The sequence below is a fragment of the Excalfactoria chinensis genome, chromosome 3 (genome assembly GCF_039878825.1).
Source record: "Excalfactoria chinensis isolate bCotChi1 chromosome 3, bCotChi1.hap2, whole genome shotgun sequence".
NCBI lineage: Eukaryota > Metazoa > Chordata > Aves > Galliformes > Phasianidae > Excalfactoria > Excalfactoria chinensis.
Window position 1 is genome coordinate 96,382,258 of NC_092827.1, and position 14,323 is coordinate 96,396,580.

At 41.1% G+C, this 14,323-nt stretch overlaps 1 protein-coding gene across 3 annotated transcripts in view; it reads left to right on the forward strand.

The window, feature by feature from the left end:
• ALK (ALK receptor tyrosine kinase) overlaps positions 1 to 14,323 on the forward strand; it is a 306,001-nt gene that overhangs the window by 245,852 nt on the left and 45,826 nt on the right. For all 3 annotated transcript variants that reach the window (XM_072332050.1, XM_072332047.1, XM_072332048.1), the window contains exon 9: positions 8,643 to 8,812. In XM_072332050.1, coding sequence (XP_072188151.1) covers positions 8,643 to 8,812 — 170 coding nt within the window. The remainder of the gene's footprint in view (positions 1 to 8,642; positions 8,813 to 14,323) is intronic.

Sequence of the window (14,323 nt, forward strand, 5' to 3'; positions counted from 1 at the left end):
TTGCCCTGATTATGTGATCTCACATGATGTAGCAACAGTTTTTGTAATTGGATTTATGAGTTAAGGTAGGATGGCCAGCACTGCATAAATGCAAAGAGGAAGAGGCTGGCTGCTTTGTATTTGCAAACTGCGAGAAAATCCACTCCAAAAAATACAGTGCATGCTTCCTCTAGCTCAGCTGGGATTCAAGCTGTCAGGCCTTCATCAAGTTGCACCTCAAACCTATCACTCCTTACAGAGGCCATGATCTTAGGAGCACCTGAGTTGCCAGCAGTGGAGATAAATTCATACAAAAGCAGCCAGATTCGTATTCAAGCAGAAAATCTATAGTCATAATACATTAACTTAAGCAAGTATATCAGTGCTTGCTAGATAGTTGTGCACAAGTAGTTGTCATTTCTAAATCAGTTGTATTTAACCCTGAAACTTCTGCTTAGAGAAAGATATCATCTCTGTCTTTTTATCTGGTTTATAGCTTCACAGATTATATCATCACTGATGGTATTTATGGCTTATGATTTTGAGTCACACATCTTGATTGCTCATCCTGAGCTTCTGGATCCTGGATCAGGATTGCTTGGGGAAATTGATTCTTACAACAGACAAAAAAAAATCAGACCTTCCCTCTTCCACTGATCTAAAATTGCAGAAAGGATAAAAAGGAATACATAAGAAAATCCTCTGCAATTAAAATACTTGAGTGTGTCTTTAGCTTAAAGTTTGGTTTGGTTCTCTTCTGTTGTGTACCTCAGTGCATACAGCAAGGCACATCCATGTTTGCCCTCTTGATATATTCATGTCCTCCTTCTTTAGGAAATACATTCTACCTTGTTTTTCCTCCCTTCTGTGACAAAGGCATATGCTGGTTCTGAATATTTTAAGACCTTGTTCTGCTGTGGACCAGCAAGAGCAAGTGTTTTTCATCATCTACCTGACACAGGAAGCAGAGTGAATGATTTCCCAATATGTTTATATTTTTACCTTGTGTATACAGCAGTGCAAATAATTAAACTTGCCATCAGGGGAGAAGCTGTCATGTATTTCATCTGCTCACATGCCATCCCACCTCCGTCACTCCCCTTGGCACTTAAAAGGCATCCGGACACATCCAACATTGCAGCTGTTGGTAATATAGAGTAAAGGAGTTTGGCAAGGGTTTTTGTCTCTTGTCTTTTCATATAGTGTAAAAGCTTCTCTTTTCAATGAGCCCCCGGTGGCTTCAAATTCTATTTTACTGGAACAATCTTTCTGTGAGCAGAATAATTTGATTCCACTTTTCAACACAAGAGGAGAAAAGAGATACTCCCGCACACACTTATTCTTCCAATAGGTGCCAACAAGCTCCTGTGCAGTGAAGTAAAGGTCAAAAAAGAGGCTGTGGAAATACCACAGACGTATCCTGTATTTTTTCATTCTCAATCACTTCCCAACTGAACTGACTCAAGGACGGGCACTAAAAGATGAGTTTTGTTCTACCTGTCAATGCTGACAGCTCCAACTGGGGTATCACAAACAGGACAAGTTCTCTGGCAACTGAAATCCCACTGACAAAGTTCACTCATGATTCATGTGATAAAGGGATCGATCTGAACAGGTGTGTGCAGATTAGATCCATTTATTCTTCTGCAGTCAGATCGAGTCATAAACCTGCGCTCCCTCTTGTATTTGATACAGCTTGCATACTCCTTTAGGTATCTGCTTGCTCTCCTTACATGTTGACTTTCATAGTGGTTAGTTCTGACAGCTTGTTTCAGTCCAGACAGATAGATTTTTCCCATGTTCACGGGCAGCACCAACACGTGTACATGCTGGAGGCTTTCCTCAGGTCATTTCCTACTCCTCCTCCTTGTATCTGATGTCTATCCCAGTGTCAGCACAGCCAGCTCAGTTGAACTTCTGCTGGTGGTGTTGCATGCACAGCCCCACCTGCACAGTTTGCTCACCTCTCTTGGGTGCACACCTGCCTTGGGCATTTATGGCCTTATGCAGAAAGTGTGAAGCAGCAATGATGCCAAAAGATGTCCGGAGTTTGCTCATTTTTTACTCCCCTGTTTCCTTGCTGCACTGAAGCACTACCCTCACTGTTTCCCGAAGCTCACATTTTTTCTCATATCTCTTAATTTGCCTGTATTGTGTTGAGCTATGTTAGACAATTACATACAATTATCTGGCCAAAATGTCCATGGAATCAGCACTCAGTGCTGATAAGGAAACAGTCAACCAGTCTATGGTGGTTGCCAGCTACAAAGAGTCTGAGACCCAGTACCTACTGAGACTCTGTATGGATGTTCACAGCAGTAGTGACATAAAGCACTGACAGACTCCAGACCCTGAATGATCTTTGGTTTAGGTTGCTGCTGAGCATAGGATAGGTATATCCCTTCATCTTCGTGTTCTACCATGATGTGCTTTCCTCTGCTTGAGCTCAGTCACTAGTAACATGCTGGGCTGCCTGTGTGCTGTATTCCTTTAGCATTTCCCATGCCCTGCACAAGGCCTCTCTAATTCACTAAGGGAAAAATCAGCCTGATCTGCTCTGTGCTGTCCCACATGCATCAAAAGATGAGAACAGAGTAAAAATCCATGCAGGAGACAGAATCATAAACACAGCCTGTACTTTCCCACACATTTGGGATTGGACCCCATGTGCCCTGCACTTTGTATATAGCTCCATATCGCACTTTGCTCCTGTTTGTTTTGAGCAGCTTTATATTTTCATTTTCTTTGTTCCGCAGTGCCTTTGGCAGGTCAGAGCTGTTAGTTTGTGATGCTGCCCTTTGTTCCTGGTTCAGTTAGTTTTTCTTTTTTGTTACTTTATTAGATCTTGGCTAGAGTATCCTGACTTCAAAGAATCTCCCTTGTTTGCAGTCCAGACAGTCTCTGTTATCTTTTTCATGTTGCACATTCAGTAGAGCCCTTTGCCTGTTGACCCATTAACAGTGTACTTAATGCCCAGTTTAAATGGAAGAGGGAAACCGGCAATTCTAGTAAATCTTGGAAGAGTGCAGGAAATGGTACGTGTAGTTTACAAAGAGATGCTCTGAGGTGACCAGCAAGGGTGAACACAGTGAAAGAAAAAAAGAAACAGAAAATGATTCAGAAACCAGACTGAGACACGGTAATAAAATGGAAAATATTTTTAACCCACATCTAAAAGTTCATCAGAAAGAAAAGCAAGCGTAATTGAGCGCAGGAATGCACATAAACTCTGAAGAGTTAAACCAAATATTGGCCTGATTTGAAGATAAGTTTTATTCTCCCTTTCTCTTCGTTGTGTCATTCCCTTCCTCAGAGTAGGAATCGGTTGGCCAGCACAGGCCTGAAAGAGCGGAGGCTGACGGGATGGCAGGACATTTCCTCATTCTAAAGGAGCAGTCCATATGCCTGTCATCAGTAGCTGCATTACAGACTGGGAATTCAGGAAACCACATTGTAATTCAAGTCCAAAGGAAGTGCTGTCATCTCAGACACCACCCGTAGCAAAACTAAATTACTTTGCCACAGCTGTTATCTCTTAGGTGTACACAGTTTCCAGATTATAGTGGCCACCTGCTTCTCAATACTTATGCAAAGATGTCAGAGATCTGACAAAAGAGTTTTGCAGATGTCAAGGGAGCACTTGTCCTTTGTGTGGAAGTTACGAACTGCATTCTGGCCTCCCACATCTGGACAACGTGACAGTCCCATCTCCTTCAGTCCCAGCATTGTTGCTAGGCAGATGCAGAGTCACTACACTGACTTTGCTTTTTATTCCATTTTTCAGAGATGTTCCCCGACATCTGCAGCCTTAGGCATCAAAGGATGCTGTGGTGCTTGTTAATCATAAGTTGTGCACTGCATTTTCCCCAAGTATTTGGGCTTCTGTCATGAAGAGATATAAGACCAGGTCCAAGAGTACTGCATTCTTAAGGACTTGGTGCAGTGCGTACCTGGCTGGACAGCAGAAGTTATAACCATTCTGAGAGGTCTCATTTTGTTGTGGATCGTGGCTATTACTGCTGTTTGAAAGTCACTGCAGACACAAGAGCAGTCTGGAAACTGTTTATAGACAGGCTGCACTTTGCTCAGCACAAGAGACTCTGATGGACCTCAGTGCCATATCTGAAATTTAAAACCTGTGCAAGAGGTTTTGGTGTGGGCTATAGCACAGGAGGAGAATAACAATAGAGATGGTGTTTCCTAGTTTGTGATGAACTTAAAATTAGCTTTAAATGTCATCATACCCATAGAAGAGAAGCTCGCTCTTTGCAAGTGAGACTCCGCTGTAATTGGTAACGAGATGATTTCATCAGATCCTGCTTCAAACATTTTAAAGGGTATAGCTGGGCTGCAAAACAATGAAAAGAGATCCCTGTAAAAGAGCTTTGTGCCTTTGGCCATGTCTAAAATAATGACTTTTTTTTTTCCTGATGCAGTTTTGACATTTCAACTAGCTATTTTGTGTAAGCCTCCATTATATCACAGAAAGAAGTACCAAACTGAGCCAGACTTTTTTGTTTTTCAACCTGGAATTACTTTCTGAATGTAAACTCAGTCTCTCTAGAAGATGAACACAATATGTAAAACAGCGTAGTTGAAGTTTGCCCTCTCACTTGGGTTATGAAAGATGGTTTCATGCTCTGTGGTTATTAACTCAGTTTTCTCTCCTATGCAAAAGTGTTGTATTTTTAAAGCGTGTAAATCAATAATTGAAATAATTCCTTGAGCATGTTCTGAGCCCCATGCTGGCAGCATGTCTCTTTTTCTCCTCTGTTCTTTGAGTCTTAAACAACTTAGAAGTGTACATGCTAATAACATTGATTCACAACATTTATGAGCATGAAAAATGCAACATAGATACGCCTCCAGCGGATCCTTTCATGTGCTTTATTTTGCAAAATGTTGTTAGCATCCTTTTTATTTTAAGTGCTGGTTTCTCATATTTGTTCAGTTCTTATGCTGTTTCTCCTCCTTCCGAAGCTGTTTCTTCAGTTGACACCTTGCTGTTGTGTTGCTGAATGATGTATGAGATCTGAAATTTCTCAGAGGCCCAAGCATTCCACAGTATTTTAGCAGCAAAATTATCAACTCTTTCTTTCTCTTTTGCTGCTGTTTTTATTTTTGTTTGTTTGTTACCAGAAATTAATGTGTTTTTATTTGGTTCTTGATTTTATAAGAGCATCGATAAGAAAGAGCATGTGAAGAAGTGACTTAAGAATCTCTTCATATAAAATACAAGCTTCCCTTTCCTGCATAGGTATTTTAAAGCTACATGATCAGATCTGCTGAGTCTGTCATTTCAAGAGGGTTTCTGCTTGTGTATATCCTAAGCAAATGCAAAACTCAATTGACTGCAAGAGAGACTGATTGTGTGCAGTTGTTGATCTCACAGAACAATGGTAGTAAGAAGTTTGGCTCATCTTTCTTAAGCCTTAATTGTTGAGCAGTCAAATAGATGACTCTACATATGCTCAAGAATGTCTCCTTTCTAATGAGAAATACAACATTGCCAAAGTGATAAACTTGTGTTCATGTGCAAAACGTACTGGGACTTGCCAAAGGTCTCTGCAGATATTGTTTAATTGTGCGTAAACTCCATATATTCCATCTTGAATCTTCAGTCTCTTTAATGATGAGGTGCTTTCCAACTTTTGCTTCTTTTCCCTTCACTTCTTCAGAAAGAGAGGGAAAAGAAACAGTAACTTTTCAGGGTCCCCCTTAGGAATATGTACAGATAGCTGCTGGGATTTTGTCTTTGGTTCTCATTCAGACATCAGAACATCAATTTATACTGGAATATTTCTAGCCATTGAATTAGGCTCAGATGTGTAAACAGGCCCAAACTTCATGCAGAAGGGTCTCAGTATTTTACTTCTTTTGCACATACAGAAATAAAATGCAAGTCTTGCTTAGCTCTCAGATAGTTTTGGAGTTCTGGTGCCCTTATTGTTTGTCTTTACCTCTATACCTGCCAAATCCTGTTGATACTGATGAAGATTAGTGTTCTTTCATGGATGAATTGAGTCTCCCGCTTGTCAGCTCAGATATTCCACAAATTCAAAGTCTAAGAAGATTCTTAGGAAAACATCTTTACAGGTGCTGTTTGCAGTACAGTGCATGTGGCCACCTGACCAAAGTTTTGCTTCAATATGCTATGTCTTAACAGTGGATTCTCTCTCCCTTTAATTTTGTGCAAATCAGTGTAGACCGTTTCATTTACAGTCAGTGAGTTTCATGCAAGCAGCTAATCATCAGTTACAGTGGGTTTTAAAGCCAGAAAGAAAGGCAATATTGAGTCAATGTCTACCTGTGGTGCTTAATTAATTTCTAAATGATGTTTCTAGCTGCTGACTCCTTTGCTGCTGGTTTAACAAAGAGGAAGATATTTGATATATAATGTTAGAGATATGCCACCAACAGCCCCGATTCAGATTTTTCTAAGCATTGCCCTGTGCTATTTACAGGAACTCATAATGTGTGTGGTACCACCTGCCATCATTGATGGTGTATTCTGTAGAATGAATGCCAGCCCCATTTGGAAGTCTTTACTATGGCATCCAGCTCATCATCTGCTCTGGTTCACTTCAGCAGGTGTGAAAAGACCTGGACTGCCCTGCTGTGAAGCTTAGAAATGACAGAAAATGTAGCCAAAAATGCCCATTTGGACACAGTGACAGTCGATTCACTCAGCCAGTTGATTAGAGTCTGCACATTGCAGATCAGCCTTTGCCAGCGAGCTGATCTCCCACATCTAATGCCAGCTATGTCGTTCCCTCAAACAGCTGACATGTGTGCAAAGGCCTCCATTCCAATTCATCAGTTGCTTCAGCTTGTACTATAGTGTTACATTAATAGCCATCAAAGGCTTGCTCTTTTCTCACTTCTGACAATGTAGGCGCTGCCTCTTATTGTCTGGCAGGTCTCCAGAAGAGACAGAGGTCTGAAATCCTGTGTGTATTAACGTGTTCAAGGCTTTACCTCCTCAATTTTGAATTGTGAATGTGGCACAGTGAAGTTGTTCCAACTTATCTGTCTTAGACATTTCACATGGCATGTTACAGTACAATTGGCATTAGTCTTCTGAAACTGTTTCACATGAGGGTTGTTGGAGGATTTGTTTTCTCTTCCACCAGTGTTGGTGAACTTGTGTGTATGAATTCAGTCCTTGCCTGCTTGTATCACAAAGTGACTCCGAACATTCCATGGCCAAGGAGGAAACAAGACAAAAGGATAGATTACAGACTTGTCACTAATATGACTCCTCCACTGGGGAAATGAAAGGGAGCCCACCGCAGAAATTTGCTGCTCTTGCTAGCAACAAAATGCATTGCAAACACATCCAATCGTATACACCAATCCCGACTCCACAAATCATCTTCCCTTATTTCCTTGTGCAGCAGGGCAAGTGTAGCCTTAGGTTGGCTCCAGTCCACTCTTTGTGTCCCCCTGAGACTTTGCTCTCCCAGAGATGAAGTTTTGTCAAACCCAAATTTCTGGTGTTTTGTCACATAATTGGTTTCTCACTCCTAGTACACTCTGTGAAAGAGCTCAGGCCAGACTCTGCAGCTTCTGTTTTATGCTAAGAAATGGATATAAATATTTTATTCCATGAAAGCAAGCAAGAAAGGAATAGTATCAGATATTCCTTTGCAAAATACCAATTCAATTCCTCACTCCCTAACTTAGTTGTTGGTTCTGAAGTGTTAAAATTGAGGGCCATCTTTTAACATGCATTGGCACTGTGCTGAACACCTTTCTGTGTCCAAAAATCAATCGCTAATGTAGCTTTAATGAACTTATTTCAACATCCTCACCTCCACCGGTTATTGAGATGTCTATAGAGACCCGTGTAATATTTACTTATATTTTATTAACAAAGAGCTAGCTTTTCTTCTTCCCTAGAAAGTCAGGCAGTTGTATTCATACAGGATTCTGTGACTAGGCTAATAGAGAAGGGCTTCTTTTCAAAGAACAAGGGAGGGAAAATAGTAAAATGTGAAATCTGCATGAAATAATCTTCTATGCATAGGAATAAGTACATAGGAAGGGACTTCATTACATTTAATGTAACAACAAAAAGTAGAAACCAGGTTCCCTAAAGTATTTTAATTAATTTAAAAGAAAGAAAAAAAAAACATCTAATTATTACTGAATCTTAATTAGAAAGACTGTAGAAGCAAGAAGGTAAGGATTTTTAGTTTTTGAAAGGAGTAAGTGAGGGATGAGAGTATAATTATTATACTTAATGCTGCCCATGATTTTGCTGCTGCCTGCATATAAAAGAAAAGGTGGCTGAAAAAGTTTAGTCTTAACGTGAATCTCTTCAGTGGCATCTAAGAGGAGAGAGGTGTTTCTTCTGCAATAATAGATTATTAGCTTGTCCATTTAAAATTACAGACATGTGTAATAGCAAAAACAGATGGTTTTGGACTCAACTTTAACAACAGGAAAGGGCAGTAGAACCATAGGAAACAGAATATACTCAGTCTTAGAGGCTTCCGTACGTATGGTGAAACTGGAGTTTTTTACATGGTCATAAAGGAGAGAGAATTGACTTCTTGGTGACAAGAAAACAGAGAAATGAAGAGTTAGGAATTTGTTAACTTTGGGATAATGTTTGCAATGTTTGCTGTATTTAATCTCTTACGTTCTCTTTCTTCTAGCTACGAATGTCATGGCTCATCCGTGGTGTCTTGCTGGGAAATATATCCTTGGTGCTGGTTGAGAACAAGACAGGGAAGGAGCTGAGCAGGACATTCTGGCATTCAGCTAACAGCGAAGGTTTGGGAATATGGCAGTGGTTGATCTTACCTCTCCCAGATATACTGGACAGGTATGAGTCTCTCCCCATCGCTCTCCTTCTCACTTCACCACTAGCTCCTTGGCAATGAAGATGGCCAACATCACTCCTGGAAGTAGATCCCTTAGGGAGAGGGAAGTGCTTTGTCCCTGGGAGGTGTCATCTGAGAAGGGTAATGAAAATAGCTTGAGTGGTTAGCACCCAGTTTTAGAACTGAATGGTGGTTTTGGTTCAGCAGTTCTGGTGACTGGGTCACTGGTTGTGCAAGGTGTAACTTCTGTCTCTCCATTTTATTGACTGGAAATAATCGTTCTCCTCACACACTAATTTGTGTAGCATGTCTCAGTTCTCTTGTGATTTGCTAGAGTTGATGTGAGCTTTACAGTCAGCTGTTTGTTTGTTTGTTTCTTTTGGCTAACAAAGTCTTTAACTTCTGATGCCTCTAAATCTGTGGAGGAAAGACATGGGAGAAGCACCTACTGCCAAATCAGACAAGGATGCTGATGAGCACCTTTGTGTTAGCTGTAGCGGGAGGATCAGCATAATAAATGTCTGTCTCAGTTACGACTGTAGTCTGGCTTTAAGCGTAAAAGCTTTATCTGGTAGCATATGCTTAATCTGGTGGCATATGCTTATTTACAGTGTTGTTTTAGCTGCTTCTTACAAGTTAGCTTTAAGGGAATACTCTATTGCTCCTTGTTTATTTTCGTGTGTAATCTGGCCTATGCTGTTTGAGAGAAGACACAAACATATTTCACCTCCTGCTGCCCTGCCTTTAGGCAGTATGATGCATCTGCAGGCTGTGTCATGAGCACTGGTGTCCCTTGTCTTTTGGGGAATCTATGCCCTAGAAATAATGGACTTCATTAAGGATTTGCCTCATAAGAAGTTTGAACAAACATTGTATGAATATGTCTTTTATCTTGCCGTCTCCGGGGGTTGCATGTAGGCTGGAAATACAACAAGGACACTACCAATGCTTCAGTCTTGAATGTATAATTAATATGTGTGCGTCAAAGATTTAAAAAATATATGCATTAGGCTTGTTGTGCAGTCACTGCTGAAGCACCATTTATAAAAGTACCTGGTTGCTTCATTCTCTTCAGCTGTGTTTACTTTCAAGACTGCTGTATTTTGCCATTATTATTTATGTTATTTATTTTCTAATGTTGCCATGGGAGTGTTTTGTACCTGAATCATTCTGTATTCTTATACTCTTGCTTTCCTTTAAATTCTCTCTTGTTGCACTGTCAGACAGAGAATACTTTGATGTTAGGAACCAGGCTAGAAATGCTTCATGTGGAATTGCAGATCCAACTGATATACAGTGCTGACTATTATTTATAAGGTTATGACACCCTTGCTTCCCTATTACTTACAGAGAAAAACAGCTGGGTTCACTGAGAGAAGAGCTTGTTGGATGTTAAGACTTAAGAAAGGAGAACTTTGAAGTTTTGTTGTCCCTTGAGAAGTTTTTAATCCTTATTTATTCACACAAATTGTGCTGTTTTAAAAACTTTTTTAAAGTCTGGTTTAGTTGAAACCAGTCCTTCCTGTGAGGTGTGGAAATACTGCAGGCAGCTTTCTCACCATTGTGAAGTGTCCAGTTTGATGTATGCATTAGGAACTCCATGGAAGTGACACACCAGAGTGATGATGGGGAGAGTGCAGTATTGCATTTGTCCTATTTCATGTATCTTTGGAGGTAAATGACAGGTAGTTTTATTGAACTGTAAGAATTACTTAGTTGATGTGAACCCTGTGCTGGGCCTACAGCAAGTTCACTGTTTAAGGCTTTTTTCTGATTGGTGCCAGTGTCAGTAACTATGAGGGTCTGCATTAGACAAAAGGAGGCAGGTTATTGTAGGTATTCCTGCAGGAGGAGCTGAAACCTTAAATCATCCCACAGCAGTAAAGCTCTTGAATAGAGCATACTAATGTACCACTAGTGTGCCCCCAGTGGCGCAGTGGTCTAAACTGCTGCCTGCGGCACTGGAGGGCCCGGGTTCGAATCCCCCCCCTGTGGCGCAGGGGTAGAAGTGCCGCTTCGCTACAGAGGGGACTCGAAACCTGGGAGTTGGACTCGATGATCTCTAAGGTCCCTTCCAACTCGCACGATACTATGATACTATGATATGATACTTCCACACCAAATTCAAGTGCCATCCATTTTGACTGGGGAGCTGAGTGGAAAGTGTTATTAATAACAAGATAATATGCCCTAAAACTGCCCCAAAGCATGCTTGTTCAAAACCTGCTCAGCCATTATTTCTGTGTTTGGCTTTTTGCCCTTCAAAGAATCATTATCATAGAATCATAGAGTGGGTTGGGTTGGAAGGGACCTTTAAGATTAGGAAGATTTCCAAAAGTATTAGACCACTTCTGTCTTTAGAAGCAGACATTTCTTAAATGTTTTATACTCCCTCAGGTTCCTGGGGGAGAATTATATTCTGGCAGAAAAAGCACAGCTAGAACATTTCAGGTGAATTGGCAGGAAGAGAAAGCATGGAGGAGCATGACAAAGAAGCTAAATTGGGACGGAGGGACATTGGATTTCCAGCGTTAGCCTGGGGAACCCTGGACACATCCTTAATTTGAAAGAGTACGATGGGCAGAGGATTGAGGATTGTCCTTCCTGCCATTTGTTCCTTAGGAACACATCCAGTTGAAATTTCACTCAGCGCAAGGTCTTACCTTTACTTTGGGAAATGTAAAGATGCTCAAGTACTGGCTTTTTACATCCTCCCTTGTTCTGGGGGGTGTTGGCAAAACAGCCTTGAGCATCAGCTCCTGCAGCTTGTGTGGGTTAACAGAAATGTAATATAATCCCAAATGCTGGGCATCTTCTGAGCATAGGTGAAGAAGGCAAAAGGCTCAGCTACTACTCCTCCATGAAGGACTGCTCATCTGCAAATCAGAACGTATGCAGAGAATAGAGAAAGTTAGAAAATGGGTTACTTTTGCGCATTGATGCAACACTAAATATTTGGGTTGAGAATAGCGTGGAGAACTACATTATCAAAGAATTGTTTTTACTCAAAGGAAAAATTCCGCTTCTTTTCTGGTGGTAAATGATCAGCCTCCTTCATGGAAATGCAAGTAGAGCCTTGAAAGCTGTGTGATAGTTAGAGCTTGATTCTTTGTACAGTTGTTTTTAGTTTGTATACGTGAGCTTAAATTTTAATAGTGGTATCATCATGGGAGTGTGACAGCAAGAGCAAACAGAAGCCTGATGTAATTGCAGATGAGTGATTTGTATAGCTAACAATTAGACGTGTTGCTCTCTTAACTGTATGGCTAATGCATATCTCAGAAAAGAATATCTCTTGTAGATTAAACACTAGCATGTGTAAAGAAGTGACTCTCCAGCACTTACTGCAGGCTAATGCTGATTATCACCCGTCTAGAAACTATACTGCTAGGCAGAGTAAAGGCTGAAGAGAATTAGCTCTAATAGACTGATGCCTGACTGGAAAAGTAGTGCTCTGATTAAGAAACGAATTCTAATTTTCTTGATTACTGCTCCCTTAGTGAAGCTGAGGTAGGCGTGTGGAAGGACACACAATGAATGTTCTGTGTGTCTGTCTGCCCTCTGGCCAAAGCTGCCTGGAAGTGGATGCTATGTGAGCCTAGCCAGTTGGACTGGTCCAACTCTGGCCTCTTTGTACAGATCTTCTCCCCTACAGCTGTCATTCACTTTAAATGTTTCAGAATAAATTCTGTGAGAGGAACCTGGTAAAAACAGCAAGTATTAATGGCCATCTGTCCGAACTCAGTACGGTCTTCTCTTCAACAAAATTGAAATGCAGAGTATAACAGGTCAGTCGGGAAGGACTTCAGAGATGATCTAGTTAACTGCCTGGCCATTTCAGTGCTAACAAAAAGTGAAGGCATTATCTAAATCTCTTGAGCACTGACAGGCATGGGGCATCAACCAACTCTCTAGCAAACCTGCTTCAGTATTAGATGACCCTCACAGTAAAGAAATTTTTCCTTACATGCAGTCTGAATCTCCCCGATGCAACTTTGTGCCACTCCTTTTATTCTATCATTGGTTACCAAAGAGAAGAGATTGGCACATCCCTCTCCATTTTCCCTGCTCAGGAAGTTGTAGAGGTCATTGAGGTCACCTCTTAGCCTCCTTTACTGCAAGCTACACAAACCAAGTGCTCTCAGCAGGGATAGGCTCTGTGTGCTTTAAACTTGGAAGCACATCCAGAAAGTAAAAAATAATATTCTTCTGCTTCCATTCTACTGACAAGAGTCTTAAAGCTTTGTTCCTGTCAATGACATTTTCCTGAGCATGGGCTGAGGAGTTTTACTACATTGGAAGAGAAAAATGTAGTTTAAACTGGCAGGCTAGATAAGGATTTGACCTTCCTAAGGATTGAATTAAAAAATAATACTAATAATTAAAATACTAACAGCCTTCAGTTACCCTAGAAGGAAATGCTCTGCTGCAGCAAGTCAAAATTGGTGTCCAGATGATTCTTCTTTATTTAAACTGCTATCTTTACCCATTATCCCAGTCTTGCTGGCTCACTGGTTTTGTCTGAACTGCAACGGGGCTCATCAGCTTTTCATGGTTATATTAAAGCAGGATTCCCTTTTGGTCCTCAGGAATGAGATCTTTTCTTCTGTCTGTCTCCTTCAGCAAATCTGTTCTTGGTGGCAGCCAGAGCAGCTGGGGAACCTCTGGCTCCTTGCTGCAGTATAAAGAAGTCATCTCACAGCCATACCACTCTGTTATATTTTGCCAGCTGTGCTGAAGCACTCTTCTTGTCTGATCATTTCTTCTTGCATTGCTTTCTCATTGTACTCCTTTCAGATTTAAATTCTGGTGAATTTCAGGAGGCCAGGTTTCTCATTGAGGAAAAGAAAAGAAAAAAGGAGAGGAGAGGAGAGGAGAGGAGAGGAGAGGAGAGGAGAGGAGAGGAGAGGAGAGGAGAGGAGAGGAGAGGAGAGGAGAGGAGAGGAGAGGAGAGGAGAGGAGAGGAGAGGAGAGGAGAGGAGAGGAGAGGAGAGGAGAGGAGAGGAGAGGAGAGGAGAGGAGAGGAGAGGAGAGGAGAGGAGAGGAGAGGAGAGAAAAGTTCTTGGCAGTATTTTGTGCTCAGAGACATAATTGTCTTGTGTTATTCCTGAAGTTTCTTCCCATTCTACCACAAAGAACCAAAGATCGTTCATAGAAGTTAGACTCCTTGTATGTCACCACATCTGTGTTTATTGGTTGTGTGTGTTCTACACCCAGAATTCTTTATTCTTTCTTCCTCTATGGATCCAGTGAGTAGTTCCACATTACTTGGTTAAAAACAGGACAAGTCTTTAATACCTGTATCACTGCCATGCAATTCTGTAGCATTAACTATGTTTGCTGCTGTTCTCTTGAAATAGAGTTATTCTGGTGATGGCTGTTCTGTTCTGAAAGGGTGGGCTTTGGTGACAGTGAGTCCCTGTGTTGGATTTTGTCCAAGTACATATTGTGTGGTTGCCCTTAATAACATCTTTGAAACCTAACCTTTATTACTGGCTAATTCTGTCTCTGTA